Source organism: Hypanus sabinus, chromosome 18, assembly GCF_030144855.1.
Source record: "Hypanus sabinus isolate sHypSab1 chromosome 18, sHypSab1.hap1, whole genome shotgun sequence".
Taxonomy (NCBI): Eukaryota; Metazoa; Chordata; class Chondrichthyes; order Myliobatiformes; family Dasyatidae; genus Hypanus; species Hypanus sabinus.
The window spans coordinates 42,486,984-42,509,610 of NC_082723.1; the positions used below are offsets into that span (position 1 = coordinate 42,486,984).

The following is a 22,627-nucleotide window of genomic DNA, read 5'->3' on the forward strand; positions in this document are numbered from 1 at the left end:
TTGGCAGCTGTGACTGGTATGATGTGAAAAAAAAATGCAAGAAATGAGTTGATAAAAATGATAATAGAAAATCCAGTGATTGAAATATTTTAAAATGCTGACAGAACACTTTTAGCACTTTAAACATCAAGGGGTATGCCATAAAAGAATAGAAACTCTTGCTCTGATGTTGAAAGTACTCCAATGCAATGTGTATGCAGAAGTTGTAGATGATTGCTGTTCTTCATAAACATACTGGACTATGCTTTCTTTTGACTAAGAGGTTTTCTTTCTTATTATATTCAGTATATTTTCAATGAAAGGGGTATTCACTGACTGTATACCATTGTGGTATTAGGAACTGGCACTCAATTTATATATATCCAAATAATATCACTCATTGCAAGATTTACTGAAACAAAATACAAACTAGAAATTTACTCTAATGTCTCTCTGGGTTATTGAAGACCTGACTTACGGAAGTCCAGTTGACATAAATTCTCCCATAATTGTTAACCATTTTCAAGACAGTAAAGTCAGTTGCAGAAATGCAGTGGGTTTATTATTGAAACATGTACTGAGCTATAATGTAAAGTTTGTCTTGCATACTATACATACATATCAATTCATTACACAATGCAAAGAGGTAGAACAAGGTAAACCAACAACAAAATGCGGAATGAAGTGTAACAGTTGCAGAAAAAGTGCAGTGCAAGTAGACAATAAGATACAAGACCTTAATGAGATGGGTTGTATGGTCCAGAGTCCATCTTATTGCACAAGGCAAACATTCAGTAGTCATATAATGGCATGGTAGGAGCTGTCCTAGAACCTGGTTGCATATGGTTTCAGGTTTTTGCATCATCTGCCTGATCGGAGAGGAGAAAAATGGAGTGTGGGTGGGACTTTTGATTATGTTGGCTGCCTCACTGAGGCAGCAGGAAGCACAGAATGAGTCCATGGAGAGTAGACTGGTTTCTGTGATGTGGTGAGCTGTGCCTATAATTCTCTGCAGTTTCCAGGGGTCAAGGGCAAAGCAGTTGCTATGGCGAGCAAATGCAAACATCTTCAGAAGTTATGGAATAGGGCTAGCAGGTAGTTCAATCAAAAGACAATCAGTCTTCAAAAAAAGGTTTACAAGGAACCTTCCCACAGTAATCAACAGATGCATTATCTTTAAGAATGCTGTAGCCAGTTCACAGCGGGAGACCACTTAAGAGATTTGCTTCGGAAACTGGCAAGGCCAGCCTCTGCTATTTATCCTTGTTCTATCAGACAACATATCGATTAAAATGCTAAGACCTCAAAACAAGCCAAAGCACATTGGACATTCTGATTCTGTTCCATTGTAACAATACAAGGAAGATATCAAACACATGTTCATGTTAATCTACTCCCTTTGAAATTGTTCTTACTTACAGAAAGAAATCAGTTTACAGACAGTTCTCATGGAAAGAACCCTTAAGCTGCCTGTATTGTCCAATTTGGACCATCCCACTGTCAAAGTCTGTCTTAGGATTTCTAAAACAGGTTCTTATAGCTTTCAAATATTGTATGTTTACTTAATGTGGCTAAATTAAACCTTCCTATCAAATACTCCAACGATGATGCAAACTTCAAGGACCAACAAATTTTGAACAAATATATTTAGTACTGTTCTATCAGTGGAAAATTATATTCCTTAATATTTTGGTGGCTCCTTCATACCAAAAGGAGAATGTAAATTAGTGTAAATCAAATACATTTCATTAGGTAAAAGAAATGCAGTTTGGTTCTGGGAGGGTTAATATCATAATTTCAGAAGTGAATTCTTGTTACCTGCATGGTAAAAGCAATATATAGTTACAATTCATAGATTTATATCTCCACTTATGGAGACCTCATATAGCTTTACATCTTTTTTTGTACAAGAGCCAAAGAAAGCCCTATGGAAGGGATTTAGGGTAATGTGATGATATACAATGCAGGGTCATAAATTAAATTCAGCTTTTCTGTCTGCAATACAGATTAGTAAATTTATTTTCTGATCTTAGTCCTACTCTGCTCTCCTTAATTGCTCTGAGACTCAATTTACCCAGTGCAGTGTGCATAAATTTAATCCAATCTCTCCAGGTCCTTTGTCATTAACGTAGCAAAGAGGCGGATTACTGATACGACATACTTTGTGGACAATGCATATGTGCATATTTCCCACTTTACCCATCCTAACATCACCCTGGTCTCCTCCCCTGTGGAAAACCTGAATGCGCTCTGGGATACAGTGTCGTTGGTCTCTGTTGTGTTCTGGGAGTAACTTGTCCATGTGGCTATTGTACACAAGTGTTAGCAGTGAATTATCCAAGTTTTGTTAAACCATCGCACCTATTGTAGTTTTGATGGAATTTGCAGTGCCTGTGCGTACATTCATTTGGATGCACTTTCAGGGATTTTTGGATATCAATCCCAATCTTGTCTGGGGGGATTGGTCAATACTTCCATACCTCCCACAGGATACAAAACCAACCACACGATGCCAGCCTCTACATCAGTGACATCTACTAACTCTGGGGTAGAAATATGGGATAGACTTGCTAGGATACCATGTGGCAATGCACGTATTCTCATCAACAGTAATTTTTATTCCTTTCCTGATGTAACAAAAGACAGAAGGTCTCGGCATCTAAAAGGTCAAAGGAGGTTTCCAGGGCCGGTAAAGGTTGGCATGCAACTGTGAAATTTGCAGGTGTACTGTGTGGGCCTGGATGTTCTGCCTAAATAGAAATCAGCAGCTATTTCCAGCTCAGAATTGAATTAGCAGACAAGCTCTCTAGAAATGCAGGACATGTATTCAACACAGGAATGATTTAACATATCCTTTGGGAGAGCTCACATAGTAATAAAATCCTTCATGAATGTAAGTAATGATTAGATATAAATAGCATGTGAGCCAAGGTTATGTATTCTCAAGGCAATAAGAGGCTAATTTTGCTTTAAATTTTAATGACAAAATAATGAAATCCATTAACTTTCAGTATTAAATGAACGCATTTACACCCAGACGGGAAACATGTCATATCATATTTGACCTTCCTGATGAGATATGCAGAGGGAAAAAATATCTCCATTGACCCTGTTAGAGTGAGGGGAAAATAAAGGAATGTTTCTCCAGGGATTCCTCAGAGAGAATATAGCTGGAAGCATTTCTCCATTCATGTTCCTGAAGGAATAAAGTGCAGAGGATGAGAAGCAGAAAAGTAATTGCACACATGGTTCTTTTTCCTCTGTAAGGGTAGTGACAGTAAATATACATTTTACAAAAATGATTGCAATAGGATGATTGACAATTGGTTCATATGACAAAATTCCATCTGTAGACTCAGACCTAACCTTTGCATCACCCACAACACCCAGGAATAAAATTAAATGCTAATTGCATACCTGGCATGTTTACATTGCTCAAAGAAGAAACAATGCCAAGTACTTAGTACAGATTTTATGATTTTCTTTTTGTCTGTTTCAGCTGCCGAGATGTATGAAAGGAAAACAAAATAATAAGCAATGAAATATCAGAAAAACACTAAAATCATTTCAAAATATTTACAATCATAGACTCACTGCTTAAAAAATACACCCAGTAGCCACTTTATGAGGTATCTCTTGTACCAATAAAGTAACCACTGTTTGCTCATGGTCCTCTGCTGCTGTAGCCCATCCACTTCGAGACTTCATGTATTGTGTGTTCAGATTGGCTTTCTGCACACCACTATTGTAACACATGATTCTTTGTTCTTTGAGTTACTGTTGTCTTCTTGTCAGCTTGAACCAGTCTGGCCGTTCTCCTCTGATCTTACTCATTAACAATTTTCTACCCACAGAATCACTGCTTACTGGATGTTTCCTTTTAGTTATCACACTTTTCTTTATAAACTTGACAGACTGGTGTGTGTGAAAATCCAGGAGATCAGCAGTTTCTGAGATGCTCAAACCACCCTGTCTGGCACCAACAATTATTCCATGGTCTAAATCACAGGTTTTCACTATTCACTATTCTGATGCTAGTTAGGTCAGAACAACAACTGAACCTTTTGGCCGTGTTTGCATGCTTTCATGCTTTTATACATTGAGTTTCTGTCACCTGATTGGCTGATTAGATATTTATATTAACAAGCAAATGTGCAGGTGTACCTAATAAAGAGGTACTGTGTGTAGTAACTGGTTATGTGCTATTGGGCATGATGGAATAAAAGAGGGAGTGCGGGGGGGGGGGGGGGGAAGAGAAACAACCTTTCAAAAAACTCACTTTCTTCTGCCACCTTCTTCTGACTCACCTGAAGGCAGTGACTCTCTTTATGAGGCAAAGATCAACAGTCATAAGCAAACTTGTAGCTAGTATCAAAATCATTTTCAGGCACAAAGCTCTGACTGTTTCATCAAAGGGAGGGTGGGAGAAGTCTTTATTTACAGTAGGAAGTTACACTCCATCTCTCATATCAACTCTAGCTTACAGCAGGTTCCTGGGAAAACAAATACAAATCCTTTGAGCCCATGGATATTGAGGACAATTGTAGTTTGGTACTGAAATTACATTTTACTGCAGCTGTGTATTGAATTAGTTCTTCAAAAATATGTCCAACAAGTATTAAGTTAGATAGAGAGAAATTCTGTCCTGCTGGGTTGAGTAGAATCTCTGTACTTTACTATTAGAGAATGTAATTTCTAAGCTTCTTCAATTGTCCTGTCAACTTTGCCAAAAACTGGTGATGTCATCACATCTTAGAAGTTCTCAAGTACATTTACAAGTACAGGTGTCCCCGCTTTAAGAATGTTCGCTTTATGCTACTTCGCTTTTACAAAGGACCTACATTAGTAACCTGTTTTCACATTACAAAGAGGGTTTTCACTTTTACAAAAATTTTCCCCATATAAATTAATGGTTCTTCACTTTATACCATTTCGGCTTAAGAAAGGTTTCATAGGAATGCTCTACCTTTGTAAAGCGGGGGGGGGGGGACACCTGTATGAGGTTGCTTTCAGTAGAACGTCATTAATACTGGCCTCAACAGTGACTCCCTTTCCTCCTCCCCTCACAAGACTGCCTCCAGCCCCTCAAGACTCATCTGCAACTTTTACCTATTCTCCCAACTACCAAAGTCTCCAAACAAACCAGAAAGGAGTGTGCGAAGCCAGGTTTTCTTTTCCAGATACACTCCTTGTGATCTCTGCTGGTAAGTGAAAGATAGCCAGCAATGTTCTCTATTAAGGTGTGTGCACACAAACATCTTTTGCTACAAGCACACAGAGGAATTTAAATTGCGCACAAAAAGTTGTCACTCCCTACCTCGATGGCATGTTAAGTATATTTCGCGATCGTACACAATCACATTTCCCTTTCCAGTTTCTGTTGCAAGCAATGCCAAGAACGTGGCGTTTGCGATGATATGTCTGGTTTATTTATATTATTTTAATTGAAGAAATTATTCAGTGTGCACACGTTGGTGTCACTGGGAAAAATTATAAGAAATTATGCTGGTCATTATAAATTAGAAGAACATTGATAGCCAGTGGTTGAATTAAAATATAATAATAAATATAATAATATAAAATATAATGCGGCTGTCACCACCGGTAAACTGGAGGCGTGCATGTGCACAGCCAGCATGCGTTTTATCTAAGTGCGGAATCCAGTTGTATTTCATTGCACACTAGGCCCAAGGAAATTTGGGAATTTAAATGAGCCCATTCCAGAATTATGTCCATCATGGCCGAATTTGCAATAAGGTTCCAGTTTGTAAATCATGGTTTGGATAGGTGCATAGGGAATATCAAAGCTTCAGTGGATTGTATGTGTGTGGGGAGGGTAGGAGAAGGGTTATAAAATGTCAGGACTTCGCTGTTTGGGTTGGGTGAGTCGGCAGTTGGCTGGAAGTTCTATATACTTGAGTAGTGAAAATAAAGGTAAGTAAATAATATTAGAAGCTTACTTCCAGAAGGATCATGTGCCATTTTTTAAACTACACACCAGGTTATGTTAGTCTATTTTAAGGAAGCCATAAGTGGGTGATTGAGGTGTAGAGAAGGGCTACTTCATTACTTCATGAAGAGAGAAAAGCGTGAATGAATTTTGTGCAAGTGACACCAAAACAACCTACACAATGAAGTTCTTGATTAGATTCCTTCATATAGACACAAAAATGTTGTGTTCAGAGTGGAATTTTCAGGTGCTTGCTCTTATATGGCACCTTTCATAAACACAGGAGATGCAAAATCACTTTACTGTCAATGATTTTCACAGAGTAAATCACAATGAACTCACAGGGAACCACAATAACAATTGATCACCAAAGTCGGATGGGCAATGGCAAAATATCAGTTTCCTTTTCAACGGTAAGGGGATCAATTTTGACCAAAGGGGCTCAGCTCAAATTGAAATTAGAATTGGTATTTGTTCATTATTATACATTTGGCCCTCCTTATCCGCAAGTTCTGCATGCGTGAATTCAACCAACCGTGAATCGAGAAAACACGAAGTACACTGCAGATGCTGTGGTCAAATCAAGACGTACAAGAAAGCTGGATGAACTCAGTAGGTCGGGCAGCATCCGTTGAAAGAAGCAGTCAACATTTTGGATCGAGACCCTTCGTCAGGACTAAAGGGGGGGGCAGGGGCCCTATAAAGAAGGTGGGGGAAGGGTGGAAAACCAATCAGGGGAAAGATCAAGGGGTGGGGAGGGGAAGCAGGGAGGGGATAGGCAGGAGAGGTGAAGAAGGAATCTAAGGGGAAAGCACTATGTCACTATATCCCTGTCAACGGCAAAATTATATGTGAAAAAGCTCTTAGTCTCTATGAGCACTACTGTGACGGGATTGATGAGCGCGAGAGAAAAGAGTTTAAGGCTAATAAGTGTTGGCTGGCTGGCTATGTAAAGAGCTACAGCCTCAAGCACGTAAAGGTCTTGGGAGATTCGGCATTGGCTAATGCCAAAGCCGCAGCAGCGCTCCCAGAGGAGCTCAAGAAACTTATAGAAGAGAAAGGCTACCTTCCAGAGCAAGTCTTCAATTAGACAATAGACAATAGTCAATAGGTACAGAAGTAGACCATTCGGCCCCTCGAGTCTGCACCACCATTCTGAGATCATGGCTGATCATTCACTATCAATACCCAGCCCCTGCCTTGTCCCCATATCCCTTGATCCCCCTATCCATCAGATATCTATCTAGCTCCTTCTTGAAAGCATCCAGAGAATTGGCCTCCACCGTCTTCCGAGGCAGTGCATTCCACACCTCCACAACTCTCTGGGAGAAGAAGTTTTTCCTCAACTCTGTTTTAAGTAACTGACCTCTTATTCTCAATCCATGCCCTCTGGTACTGGACTCTCCCAACATCTGGAACATATTTCCTGCCTCAATCCTATCAAATCCTTTAATTATCTTAAACGTTTCAATCAGATCCCCTCTCAATCTCCTCAATTCCAGTGTGTACAAGCCCAATCTCTCCAATCTCTCTGCGTAAGACAGCCCTGCCATCCCAGGAATCAACCTAGTGAATCTACGCTGCACTTACTCAATTGCCAGAATGTCCTTCCTTAAACCTGGAGACCAAAACTGTACACAATATTCCAGGTGTGGTCTCACCAGGGCCCTGTACAAATGCAAAAGGACATCCTTGCTCTTGTACTCAATTCCCCTTGTAACAAAGGCCAACATTCCATTTGCCCTCTTCACTGTCTGTTGCACTTGCTCATTCACCTTCATTGACTGATGAACTATGACTCCTAAGTCTCTTTGCATTTCTCCCTTACCTAACTCTACACTGTTCAGACAATACTCTGCCCTCTTGTTCCTGCTTCCAAAGTGGATAACTTCACATCTATTCACATTGAATGACATCTGCCAAGTATCTGCCCACTCACCCAGCCTATCCAAGTCTCCCTGTATTCTCCTAACGTCCTCTTCACATGTCACACTGCCACCCAGTTTAGTGTCGTCAGCAAACTTGCTGATATAGTTTTCAATGCCCTCATCTAAATCGTTGACATAAATCGTAAAGAGCTGTGGTCCCAATACAGAGCCCTGTGGTACCCCACTAGTCAACTCCAGCCAGTCCGAGAAACACCCATTCACTGCTACCCTTTGCCTTCTATCTGCCAACCAGTTTTCTATCCATGTTGAAACCCTGCCCCCAATGCCATGAGCTCTGATTTTACTCACCAATCTCCTATGTGGCACCTTATTGAATGCCTTCTGAAAATCTAGGTACACTACATCCACTGGCTTACCCTCGTCTAACATCCTTGTTACACCCTCAAAAAACTCCAATAGATTAGTCAAGCATGATTTGCCCTTGGTAAATCCATGCTGGCTCGGCCTAATCCTATTACTGCCATCAAGATATGCCACTATTTCGTCCTTAATAATGGACTCAAGCATCTTCCCCACGACTGACGTTAGGCTAACAGGGCGATAGTTCTCCGTTTTCTCCTTCCCTCCCTTCTTGAAAAGTGAGATAACATTAGCCACTCTCCAATCTTCAGGAACTGATCCTGAATCTAAAGAACATTGGAAAATAATTACCAATGTATCCGCAATTTCCTGAGCCACCTCTTTTAGAACCCTCGGATGCAGACCATCTGGACCCGGGGATTTATTAGCCTTCAGTCCTATCAGTCTACTCATCACAGTTTCTTTCCTAATGTCAATCTGTTTCAATTCCTCTGATATCTTATGACCCTGGCCCATCCATACATCTGGGAGATTGTTTGTGTCTTCCCTGGTGAAGACAGATCTAAAGTACGCATTAAATTCTGTTGCCATTTCCCTGTTTCCCATAACAATTTCTCAATTCCACAATAACAATTGTGATGAAACCTTCAGGATTCGTGCTGCCCTTGATGTTAACCCTGACTGCAGCATCATGCATTTATGGAAAAAAATTCATAATTGCAGATGCAATTGTGCTTATTGAAGGGCTGTAGATGCCGTAAAGCCCAAGATAGTCAATGCATGTGGAACCCACTGTGCAGTGAGACAGTCAATGATTTCAGGGGCTTCCCCACTATTGATGCAGAAGTCAGGGATATCTTGAATGTTGCAAGGGAAGGCTTCTCTGATATGATCGAAGACAACATCGAGGAACATATAGAAGAGCATAGAGAAACCCTTACCAACGAGGAACGCGAAGATCTGCTGAAATCTTCTATAGAAGATGATGACGATGATGATGAAGAAGAAGAAGATTTAAAGGAGGCAGAGCCATCAATTTGGACACTTGAAGAAATTGCAGCAGTTTTTCAACAGGCGCAAGTGTTAAAGGATATGATCCTCGACTACGATCCTTCGATTGAACAAAGCCTCGGTGTCACCCGAGGGATAACAACATGCCTACAACCACTGCAAGATTTGTTTGATGATGCAAAGCAAATGAAGAGACAACTTCCTATAACAATGTTTCTAACTAAAGCATCTGCAATTCTGAAGTCTCAATGTTCAACACTTGAAGATCCTCAGCCCTCAACCTCCACAGTCCCTGACTTTAGTATTATTGAGCCTCCTCCAACACGTCCTTATTCCCTAAACAAGACAGTGTAACAACTACTGTACAGTTAATACAAGTTTTACTTGTTGTTTGATCATTGTTTGCCTCACATCTCGTTCGTTCGTTGCTTGTGTTGTGAGCGAGAGGAACACATAGATTTTTTTCTTGTCAATATTCCCTAAACATTACAGTATATCAACTATTTACATAGCATTTACATTGTTTTAGGTATTGTAAGTAATCTAGAGATGATTTAAAGTATACGGGAGGATGCATGTAGGTTATATGCAAATACTCTGCCATTTTATATAAGGCACTTGAGCATCCGCGTTTATTGGCATCTGCAGGAGGTCCCGGAACCAATCCCTCATGGATAAGGAAGGCCGACTGTACAGTGAATAGCTTGTCTTGCATACTGTTCATACAGACTGCACAATGCATTAGGTAGAACAAGGTAAAACATTAACAGAATGCAGTATTAAGTGTAACAGCGATAGAGAAAATGCAGTGTAGCCACTCAATAAAGCACAAGATTATAACAAGGTAGACTGTGAGGTTAAGAGTCCATCTAATCGTACCAAGGAGTCATTCAATAAAAGCAGGGTAGGAACTGTCCTTGATTCTGTGGTATCCAGTAGGAGGTGACACAGTTTCTTAGGAAAGATCCTCATTTGTTCCAGGACACCAGCCGGCACACTACTTCTCCAGAATGGCCTCTGCATATTAGTTTGCAGGCAGCCTGCTTCTGAGTTCTTCATTTTGGTTAAATATTACATGTGACTATCTCATCACAAGCAGTCAACTACACTCACAGAATGGCTCTGGGAAGTGGTGGGGCCCCACCCACCTCCCTACCCTGGCCAGGTTCCGTTTCAACAGTTGTCAATGCTTTGCTCAAATTAAATGCCTGTTAATGTCTTGGCCTTCGATCTGTTCAGTCAAAATAATCCCTCACAAATAGACATGTGAAAGCACACACGTTCATACTCAATCACACATAAACACAAACACCACAAATGTACATGCACAATTAAAAAATATTTAAAAGCAGGTAAGCAATTAATTGAAATTTAAAAATAAACATTGTTTATCTTTTTTTTGGCAGTTAACATTTTTCCCATTCATTTAATTTACGTCAATGTGCTTTCATCCAGTTTAACAGAGTAGTTTTGGCAGTTCCTCTCAGGTTGGGTGAGACTAGAACTAGAGGTCATAGGTTTCGGGTGAAATGTGAGGTACTTCAGGGGAATGTCAGTGCATTGTTACCTCAAGAACAGTCATCTCACAGCGCAGCCAGAAGCCCTGACTGAATGCCGAGCTGCACTCCGTACTAAAAGCCCGGGATGCTGCCTTCAAGCCGAGAGACAGAACAGTTCTCATAATAGCCAGAAGACTCCTCATCTGAGGCATCAAGTGGGCAAAGGCCACCTGTGCACAAAAACTTCAGGAATATCCATATGATAATGATCCCCAGCAAATGTGGCTGTGGATCAAGGGCATCACTGACTACACAAGGAAAAACAACATTGACGCTACCAATGAAGCTGCTCTTTTGATGCTCTAAGTATCACTAACCATTGTGCTTACCAACAGAACTATTCTACCATAGTTGCCATAGCATCTGTCATGCACTGGCCCTGCCACACCAAGAAATCAAGCACAGGCTCCTCCCCATCACCCTCAAAACAGTTGTCCCCAGGGCTGTGTGCTGAGCCTACTGCCACACACTCTGCTCACACATGGCCAAACACCCAAGTAATCACATTGTCAAGTTCGCTGATGACACAACAGTGGTGGGGCCTATCACCAACAATGAAAAAGTAGCCTACAGAGAGGCAGTAGAAGGGCTCAATGCCTGCTGTCAGGCAAATAACCTCCTTCTCAATGTCAACAAGACAAAGGAGATGGTTATCAATTTCAGGAGAACTTGCTCCACTCACAACCCTCTTTGCATCGGAGCCACAGCAGTGAAAATCCCGAGCAGTTTCAAACTCCTGGGAGTGCACATCTTGCTCATGGTCCCAGAGCACATCCTACAGTCAGGAAAGCTCACCAACACCTCTACTTTCTGAGGAGGTTGAAGAGATCTGAACAATGCACATCAATATTCACATCTTTCTACAGATGTGCTGTAGAGAGCATCTTAATATGCTGCATCACAGCATGGTACAGAAACAACACTGTGGTGGACTGAAAGGCTCTACAACAGGTAATCAAAACTGTCTAATCCATCAGTGGCATCAACCTACTCTATCAAGAACATATATACAGAACAGTGCAGAAAAGGGCTGTTGACATCATGAAGGATCAAACCCACCCTGCTCACGGACTCTGACCATTCCCATTAGCAAGAAGGCTACATAGGATCCATGCCCAAACCAGCAGACTCAAAAACAGTTACTTTCCCCAAGCAGTAAGGCTGATCAACACCTCCATACCCCCATCACCATTTCCTGTTAACATCACCTTATGTACAGACACTCCTGTGCCTATCATCACTTTATAGACATGGAATTAATCCTTGTACAGGAGCTATCTTAAATATTTATATTTCATTTTTTTTATTATTGTGTTTTTTGTGTGCTGCATCTGATCTGGAATAACAATTACTTTGCTCTCCTTTACACTTGAGTTCTGGAAGTGACATTAAACAATCTTAAATCTTGGAACTTCATCCAGAGGGTGGCAGCCGCTTACTTGGTACAACTCTGAAAAAATTAACTGAGAAAATTGCCAGGACTCCCTTCGTTTATTTGGGATACCATGTCACTTACCTGAGGCAGGAGACCGTTGCCCAGCAGGCTCTAACCAGAGTCGGTCACGCGCACTTGTGTGGCTGTTAGACGCCACATCATGCTTAAAGTGAACCATTTTTAAATAGCACATCAGTTACGTGAATTTGTATTTGAAAATAAATGTCTTTTGTCACTCAGCATGCTGGAGGAATTCAGCAGGTCTGACAGCATCCATGGAAGTAAACAGTCAATGTTTCAGGCCAAGACTTAAAAGGAAGGGGAAGTCGCTAGAGTAACAAGGTGGGGGAGGGGAAGGCGGATAGCTAGATGATGATAGGTGGGTGTGAAAAGTAAAGGGCTGGAAAGGAAGAGATCTAGTAGGGGCAGATAGTGGACCATAAGAGAAACAAGAGGAGGAGGAGCACCAGGGGAAGGTGATAGGCAGGGGAGAAGAGGTAAGACGCCAGAGTAGAAATAGAAGAGGAGGAGCGGGAGGGAATTTTTTTTACTGAAAGGAGAAATCGATATTCATGCTATTAGGTTGGAGGATACTGACATAATATAAGGCGTTGCTCCTCCACCCTGAAGATGGTCCCATCTTCGCACAAGGGGAGGCCACAGACCGAGATATCAGAACAGGAATGGGAATTGGATTTGAAATGTTTGGCCACCTGAAGTCTCGCTTTTGGCAGATTAAGCAAAGCAGTCTTCCCAATTACGATGGGTCTTGACGGAGCGGTCCCCCGATTTCCAGCATCTGCAGAATCTCTTGTGTTTGTGACTTTTGTCTCTGATAGTTGGTGAGAAATAAGCAGTGAGACAATTCGGAACTGTTTTGCTCAATGTGGCTTCAAGCACTCAGGTTTGGAGATGCCAGAAAGAACCAGGAGTGAAAATGAAACAATTTCACTACTTCAGCAAGTTATGAACTGCGAACAATTTGAAGGTATTGACAATCATCATGTATGTTACAATGAAATGAATATTTGGAGGATGCAATCACAACAGCGTTGTATGAAGGCAGACCATTTTCTGCACAAGGTCTGTGCTGACTTTGTTCATTGTGTAAACTGGATGAATTCCTCCATCGATAACTATTTTATAGTATTGTGATACTATTGGTAGCATTCCAATTTCTTCTGTAATTCACTTAAATGCATAATTTGTTACTCAGTTTGTCTTTTTTATACCTATTTAAATATTTCTATGATGCTTTGGCTAATTGGGCAGCCACTCAATTGAGCCAAAATGTACTGGTCCCAGCTAATCAGAACAGAGTGTATTGGGTTTAGGTGCAGGTGGATGGGAACTAGGCAGATCATGGACTAGATGAGCTGAAGGCCTGTGTCTGTGCTGTAGTGTTCCGTGACTCTGGTCTCACCCAGCAGGTTGGCCAGCGTGAGGGCTGGAAGTGTGCAGAAGTCCACAATGCCGTGCAGGAGTCCATGGAGAGAGTTCACCACTGCAAAGCAAGAGCAGCCAATGATATAGACAACAGGGTGTGAGATAACAGCACCAGTTTAAACTCTGGCAATACCAGATGAAGGGACTTCCACTGAGAACCATGGTAAATTCTGACAGAAAATTATTTGAGAGGCAGTGTTACTGACAGTATTGTAATTCTACAGAAATGCAATTTGCTTAGGTTGCTTAATTAGGGATTGCATTCAGATTCAGCAGTGTTACCACTGCACAAGAACTGACAAGTCTGGCCAAAAGGTATGTTTCCAAGGTTTAAGAAGTTGTGCTTGTTCAAAATACAAAGGGTGCTAACAGCCCTACATTACTACACTCCCACTGATTCACTACCAACTATAAAGGGAGAAAAACACATGCTGGAAAGGAATATTAAAAATAAGATCCTAAAGCTATTCTAAAGAGAACTTTTGTAAATTAACAGATCAGCCAGCTTCAGTTGAGAGGTCTTGCTGAGTTGGAATTGCTAACTGGATTATTACTGTCAAATAACCAAGATACAATGAAAAGCTTATCTTACATATTGTTTATACAAATCAAATCATTACACAGTGCATTGAGGAAGAACCAGGTAAAACAATAATAAAGTTTAACAGCTACAGAGAAACTGCAGTGCAGGTAAATGATCTGGCCCCATCATACTTGTTCATTCATTTGTTCGTTACGTGCCATGTTGTATGACACAGGCAACCATGGCTTTTCCATGACCCTGATTGTTCTTGGCAAACTTTTGTTTTAACTAGTTTGCCATTGTCTTCTTCTGGGCAGTGTCTTTACAAGAAGATCAATACGTTTCAGAGAATGTCTGCCTGACATCTGTGGTTGCATAACCAGGACTTGTGATATGCACTAGCTGCTCATACAACAAACCAAACACCTGTTCCCATGGTTTCATATGCCCCGATTAGGGGGCTAAGCAGGTGCTACATCTCACCCAAGGGAGACCTGTAGGCTACTGGAGGGAAAGAGTACCTTAAACATTGGTAACGATGTATCTCCACCCCACGACACCCAATTTATCATTCTATACAGCCATTTAGTAATCCTATAACAGTTGGGTAGAAGCTGTCCTTCAGCCTGGTGGTACATGCTTTAAAGCTTTTATAGCTTAAGGGACATAAAAAGAAATAATTTTGACCAGCTAAGTCAAGAAGGAAGGAGAACTCAGTGCTTTATTTCATGCTGGAATTCATTAGATAGCTAAAAATTTAGATATGTAAACTTTGAAATTTGGAAGATTAAATGGTTATCTTTTTGAAACATACAAGATCCTTTATAGTCAAGATGCTTCCAGTATTGGGAGCGCCTTGCACGGGGGAAAAGGCTACCAAATTAAACCTGAAGAACATCTTCTCACAAGAGCGTAGAGAATCTCTACCTGGAGCACTGTTGACAGGAAGTCACTGGAATGTTTGATGAGTAAGAGAGAAAAACAAGGAACAATCATGGAATTAAGGGCTATGAAGAAATAGTGCAGAAAAAAGACATACAGTCTGCAACAGATCAGGAAGATCGTGTTGAGTGGCAGGACAGGCTTGAGGGGCTGAATAGCCCATTCCTGCTCCTATGTTGTTACGTTGTTATGCTTAGCACCCTATTTTCTACTGCTTTGGTTTGTAGAATATTGACAAAACAATGACAAGAGTGGAATGTGTTTGTGGAACAAGTCACTTTGTAATGATAGCTCTGCAAACAAACATATATTGTGAGGTCAGTAAAGATGAGAAATAATACAGAGAAAATTAGGAAATAAAGAATTTGAAGCAATACAGGAGCCAAAACAAGAATCCAACATGATATAAAGAAATTCAGAAACCTATTGCAGAAGAGACAAAGAAAGAGAAATGGAAGTTTGATCTAACTGTAAGAAAGAAGTGAAACTCATCCAACTGTGCCTGATTGATAGACAAACCAATAATGTGAGCTGCACAGATATTATTCAATCTGACTTCAAAACACTTCGCTGTCATTCGAAGAATTGCAGTTCACATTTGTCTTAACTGTATGACTTCTGGATTTCAGCTCTCAACTTACGTTCCCACACATACCCCACCAACATGCGAAGTGTCAGTCTGAAAACCTTCTGGATTCTATCTCCCAGCACATGAATAATTTTCCTTGAGAACAGTTATAAATAAGGTTAGGACCTACATTAGTGAATGTTCAGTGGCAAACCAGCAACATCAAAGTATTTGAGCGGTTTATTTTTCTTCCTTCCTCAGAAAAGCTGGAGGACTTTGTTTGCTTTACATTGAAGAAAAGGATATTTCAATCAGAAACACTAATAGCTTATTTTAATTCAGATAAACCACATCCAATACTTGCATGGAAGAATATTAATGCACAATTTTTTGGAGAAAGCAACTTATTATACAGTCTGCACTTTTTCACCTCATCTTCACCTCTTCAGGACAGTGAAACAAAATTACTAAACAAAAAACCTGGACTTTTTCACAAGTAAGGCAAAGACACCGGGGGTGGGGGGGGGGGGTGCATTAAGAGGCCCCACTTAACACTGAGAAGTCTTTACCACAGTAAGCAATGAACCTGAGATTTTAAGATCCAGAAGCAAAATTTTTGATTTAAGGTAATTCTCTGCATTCAAGTTATCAAGTTATATTCAACTCCAATAGAACGGCTTTTACGTGTTGAAACCAGTGCTGAAATGTACTTCAAAAAAAAAATTGCTGATATAAAAGCTGAAAATGTTGGAAATGTGTAGCAGGTCAGGCAGCATTGTAGAAAGGGAAACAGATCGAAGATGTTGGGTACGCAGCCTTTCGTCATAAATGTGAAAAGTTGCAAATCAAATATGTCTTAAGTTGCAGAGACTACAGAGTGCTGAAAAGAACGAGTGAAATGTCTGTGATTGAGTGCAGAGGGGAGGTTGAAAGACCTATGTGATGGCGAAGGCTCGTTACTCAAAGATGGTCCACCTGGATGACATATAAACCAAAGGAAAGGAATCAAAACCGAGGATAACAAGTGCTGGAATTGAGATCGAAACTGGACAAACAAATTATTGTGCATTGTAAAACAACTGAATTGTTATGAAGTGTGGAAGGAGTCCACTTTCATACTGGCTCCTAACAGAACCTCAGCAATTCATCCTTCACTCACCATAAGCAAATTCTTTTCTCTTACCAAATTCCCTTTTGAAGTCACTAACTGACAATGTTCACATCAACACTTAACAAGCAGTAAATTCCAGAGTCACTTGAGGCTCCCTGATGAAACAAAAGTATAAATTTTGTGTTCCCCCACCCCCCCAACACAGTTCCCTGAATTGCTTACTTACATCCTGTCCTACAGTCATAATCTTCTAAACTCAAATACTTCCTTGTTTTCACTGCTGGTGTATTCCACTGAATCAACTTGACTTCACTGAACATCAACTTTTCCAGAGTCAAATGTTTATTTTCTACCCTCAACCATGCTTTTTCTTACTTCCCTGTGCCCTCTCCTCCTTCCCTTTCTCCCATTGTCCACTCTCCTCTACAATCAGATTCTTTCTTCTCCAGCCCTTGACCTTTACCACCCATCTGGCTTCACCCATCACCTTCCAGCCAGCCTCCTTCCTCTCCCCCCAACTTTTAATTCAGGCACCTTCCCCACTCGGTCCTGAAGAAGGGTCTCAGCCTGAAATGGCAACTCTTTACTCTTTTCCATTGATGCTGCCAGACCTGCTGAGTTCCTTGCAGAGTTTTGTGTGGTCTTTTGACCACTGTTCTCATCATCATGTATTAGTTCATTTAAAATGTCTTTTAACCAATCTGCCCTCCCCCAATGATCTCCTCTGGCAGCTAGTTCTGTGTAGCTAACACCTGGCTGTTAGTCACACTTCCCCTTTTATTCTGCCTTAAAACCTTCCCTACTTAAACATACCTCTAGTTTTAGACTCCTCTGTCCTGGAGAAGACATTGTGTCCATCCATCCTGTAAGTCCATTGGTCCCCAAACACCGGGCTGCGAGGAAGCAATATGATTTGGCGATATGAAATGATATGAGTCAGCTGCACCTTTCCTCATTCCCTGTCATGCCCACTGTTGAACTTGAACGCACGCAAGGTCATCAGTTGGTCATTAACATACAACTACTCGATGAATAAAATACAAACGTTGCTTGAGAGTTTCTTTGGAAGAGGTGGTAGGGGACATAAAAGGCCTAACGATGACGATAACGCAAAGACAGCTGAGGCTGAGACTGCAAAAAAACAAGCAAGCTTCCTTCAACAGAAAATACAATGAGTCGTACATAAAATATGGCTTTAACGCGACCGGTGATTTGCACGCTCCAAGGCCCCTGTGTGTGGTATGTGGTGACAAGCTGTCTAATGAGGCAATGAAGCCCTCAAAACTACTTCGGCACCTTGAGTCTAAGCACCCTGCACTTAAAGACAAACCCGTTGAGATTTTTGAGCAGAAAAAATGTGAGCAAGCGGGACAGAAGCAAGTGCAGGGAAACCAGCCCAGGGCTCCCACTGATTCAGCAGTATTGGTGTGTTGCAATGATTTTATATGTTCATACGAGGAAAATATGCGCTGTGTGTTTAATATCCAAACATTACTTAAAATGTTCTGATGCTACTGACTTATAAGTGACTTACAACTGACTTATCACTATACTCATTCAAGGAAAATATGCACAGTGTGTTTAATATTAAATTTGTTAGATAAACCCTTTTAGAAACGAAATTGAGTTTATTAGTCACTTATAACTGACTTATAGTTGACTTACCACCTATATTCCGGTTGTGATTATCACCACCCCCTACCCTGCCGGCCAGTCCGCAAGAATATTGTCATATATACCATATATGAGATATATATAAGAATAGACCAGTCCGCCATGCAAAAAAGGTTGGTGACCCCTGCTGCAGTCCTCTGCAAAGATATCCCTTGATCTCCTTTGCACCTGGGAAAAAGTCCCAGTCTTTATTCAATATCTCCTTACAACTCAAACCTTCCAATCTAGGCAACATTCCTGTGAACCTTATCTGCACCCTCTCTTGCTTAACCACATCCTTCTAATAGCATGGTGACTAGAACCGCATACAATACCCCAGGCTGGACTAAATAATGATTTGTAAAACTGCCACCCAACATATTTACTTTTCGTAATATCCACCCCACTCCTCATCAAGTCTTTGCCAGCAACTCACATCAAAATCAACTTCATCTCCAATCTCCAAACAACACACACAAAATGCTGGTGGAACACAGCAAGCCAGGCAGCATCTATAAGGAGAAGCACTGTCGATGTTTCGGACCAAGACCCTTCGTCAAGACTAACTAAAAGGAAAGATAGTAAGAGATTTGAAAGTAGTGGGGGGAGGGGGAAATGCGAAATGCATGTTTGCTCTTCATCTCCAATCTCCTAGAATTTCCCATTTATGATTCATTGCTACCAACCACATGTCCTTCCACTTTCCTGGCTCTGACATTCACCCCATTCCCTCATAATAACCAGTTTCCTCCTGGTTAGTGATGTGCCCATTCCTCACATACATAGCCTTGGAGCATCAGTTGTAGTTTCCTAAGGCCAGCCATCCTCATTCCCAGAGTCAGTAATGAACTGGATTGGAAAGAGGCTCATTCTTATGAAACACTAAATTGCACCAAGCTGCCACGACCCCACCACAGTATCAGGGCCACAGTACAGTGGTGCTGAGGCTGGATCCACTTTTTGAAACAAATCATTGGAATGTAAACCATGCTGGTTGAACTATCTAATAAATAAAATGGATGCCAATCAGAATTTCAAAGCGGCAGGTTCATAGTAAAGAAACAGAACTTGGTGTCATGTTTATTTGCTCCACTTGCTACTGGAAGCAACCTTTGAGATGATCAAAATGCAAGGTTGCTGTTTAAGGCCTCTGGGCTAATGCATGGTTTAGCTCTAGGTTTGTCCTGTCAAGAGAGACTAAACAGTTTGGGCCTATATTCTCCGGAGTTAAGGAGAATGAGGGGTGACCTTTCTCAGACAAACAAGATCATAAGAGGCCTTGACAGGGCAGATGGTGAGATGTTTTCATTGGTGGAGAGTCTTGAAAAGGGAGCATAACTACAAGAAAAGGGGGGGGGGGCAAGTAGAAATTTCTTCACTGAGTCTCTGGAATTCTCTACTTCAACAGGTGGTGGAAGCTGGATCATTAGAAGTATTTAAATTAGAAGTGGATAAACATTTGAAAAATGTATGAATAAAATATGCATTATATAGTCATTCCCTATTCATACTAAGGATGTTGTTGAGCAGACAGAGGAACTCAACAAAGAAACCAACATAAAAGCATGAAAGGACAACACTCAATCAAAGAGCAAAGAAATGCTGCACACATCATGTCGTCAAATAGGATTCATTCTTCTTTTTTGTCGGAATAGTCTCTAACTTCTAATGTTTACAGAATAAAAGATTAAAAATAGCTACACAGGAACAATACCAGAAAGATAATAATTCACACACAGCCAACTTCAGAACAGGTGACATAAAGAAAAAGAAACATTGGCCAAATAGGAGGAGATTAAAAACAGAGGTGGTGTGTTTTAGGGAAGGACATTCAAGAGTTTTTGAACTAGAGAACAAAATGAATGCTCAGTAACCCTAGCAAAAAGGTCTAAACGGTCAAATTGAAGGAATTCAGAGAACAGTTTGTAGATTTAAAATAAAACCCTAATCACAAAAGGTACGAAGTTCCCTCTAGTTTGTAATGACCAGTGTGCACAAAAATATTGTGCTGTGCAATTTTGTGCCCAGCGACAACAACATGTAATTTCTTCAACACTAATTTCTTCAATAAAAACACTATAAATAAGCCAGTTCTAAAATCTGCAGACAAATCTTTACAAACAACACATTGTCAAGACCGTCTGCATCAGACACCAGAAAAGGAAATGTGATTTTGTGTGATTGTGAAATATACTTTAACATGCCAACGAGGTAGAGTGTGATAACCTTTTGTATGCAGTTTAAATACTTCTGTGCGCTAGTGACAAAAGATGTGTGCAGGTACATATGTGTGCGCCTTAGAGGAACATTGAGAGGGTCGTGAGTGTAAATTTTATAACTGGGGTGTCGTCTAACTGGAAAGCAGTTAGTGGAAAAATAAGATATATTAACAAAAGGCACAAAGGATGAGCTTGCAAAAGAGACTTTGTGAAATGTCAAATGGGGAAGCTGCAGTTTTGATGGTGTTACGTTCATTGAGTGTGGAAGTTGTGGAGCTGGTAAGGAAAGCATTAGAACAGCCAGTCCCTTATTCAGTTTCTTTCATTCAAATATGCAGGGTGGAAGACACTGCAAAGCTTACACTTTTCGCTGAAATCATCAGTGTTGGTTATGTTCATCAGTGGCTCTGTGTAAATTTCTGCAATCTTCAACCTGATATTTAGACTCCATAGTTAAATGCGGGTAATAACTATATTTAACAAAATACTTGTTAACAATATAACATCCAACAATTAGACAGGTTACCTTGTACAGTTTTTTTGTTTTTTTAAAAATCCAGTGTCAGAAGTGTGTGAAATGCATATTCGGAGGCTTCTACAAAGGAAAAAAGATTATGCAGATTCATTTAAAACATGCATTTCTCTTAATCAAAGCAATTAAAACTTAGCTGAAGCACAGGGTTAGCTCCAAATGAGTGGCTCGAGTTTGAAACCAGACAATACTAGTGAAAGGGCAGATCTCCTGCAGTTTAAGGGAAAATGATAAAGCTGAATTGATGGAGACCCCCCCCCCCCCACCCCATTCTCCATAATGTTGCATGATTTTTTTACATTAAAGTCCATGTCTCACAGGGGAAGTCCAAATGTATATCTCACTGACGTGACCTGTGGTCAATTGCCTGCCAAGTCATCCCTCACTTTCATAGGTGCAAAATTCTGAAAGGCAGGTGCTAGTTTCTTTGCAATCTCTACCAATTTTAATTCCTATTGTTTTTATTGCCATAGCAGCCTTTCGTGGGGGACAGCTATTGCGATGGAAATAACAACAGAGCGTACTGCAGTTATGATGGCGGGGACTGCTGTGCTTCAACTGTCATAACTAAAAAGGTTAGAATCCTTCAAAATTGCTTCATAAAAGTTATTTTCGCCCCGTGTTTGAACGACAATGTTCTTGTGCATTGTGCCTTATGACATTCTCACAAGAATATAGACAAAACATATTAATGAGTCACTATTGGCTATATTTCAGAGTGGCCAAACGTCCTCATTAAATTTGGTTGATACAGGTAAGAGATTGATGGATGCTTTGAAGGGTAAATAAATCTGTGTGCTTCAAAAGAGCCTTTAGGCAACTACAAGGAGGGAAAAACAAGTCAACTCCAATAATATTTTATTTCCCTCCCAATAGATAGAGGGGTCATTAAATTTTGTATATACTGCAGATTAGAAGCACTATAAATTTTTTCTGCTCTGGATTTAGAGCTCCCTCTTCTCCCATGGACAAGTGCCTCCCCCACCCATATACCCCTCTTGAAAACTGGAAGTTTATAGTTATTTTGCAACATGCTGGTATCGATATTCCCAACCTGACAGATATTTTAGAGTTTGAATGCAGCGGAAAGAATAAAGGCCCAACATTTGCTCCATTGAGGTTCTTAGGAGGAGAAACTACTTTAGCAAAGAAAACACCTTTTTTTGTTTTACTCTTCCTGGTTATCTGACTGTGGTTGAGCTCCTGTGTAGCTAGCAGGATTACACTGAGCTTGAGAAGCGATGTTAAGTTTGGTTATGGAGAAGAAATCTGCAGGAGTACGTCTCCGCTTTCAGACCTGCTACCTAGAAGTCAAAGTGGGAGAAAGCATTATGGTCAGCGCAAGGAAATCAATTGAAATTGGAACAACGTAGGCCTCTGGTAAACAACCAGAAAATAAATTAATAAAGGAATTAAATCGTTTTGTAAAGCAAAATAAAAATTTGGTCCT

The 22,627-nt window shown here is 40.6% G+C and overlaps 1 protein-coding gene across 1 annotated transcript in view; it reads left to right on the forward strand.

Annotated features, from left to right (window-relative positions):
* The window catches only part of pappaa (pregnancy-associated plasma protein A, pappalysin 1a), a 357,796-nt gene that overhangs the window by 266,121 nt on the left and 69,048 nt on the right, over window positions 1-22,627 (forward strand). Inside the window, exon 21 of the mRNA XM_059994294.1 lies at window positions 21,654-21,752. Coding sequence (XP_059850277.1) covers window positions 21,654-21,752 — 99 coding nt within the window. The remainder of the gene's footprint in view (window positions 1-21,653; window positions 21,753-22,627) is intronic.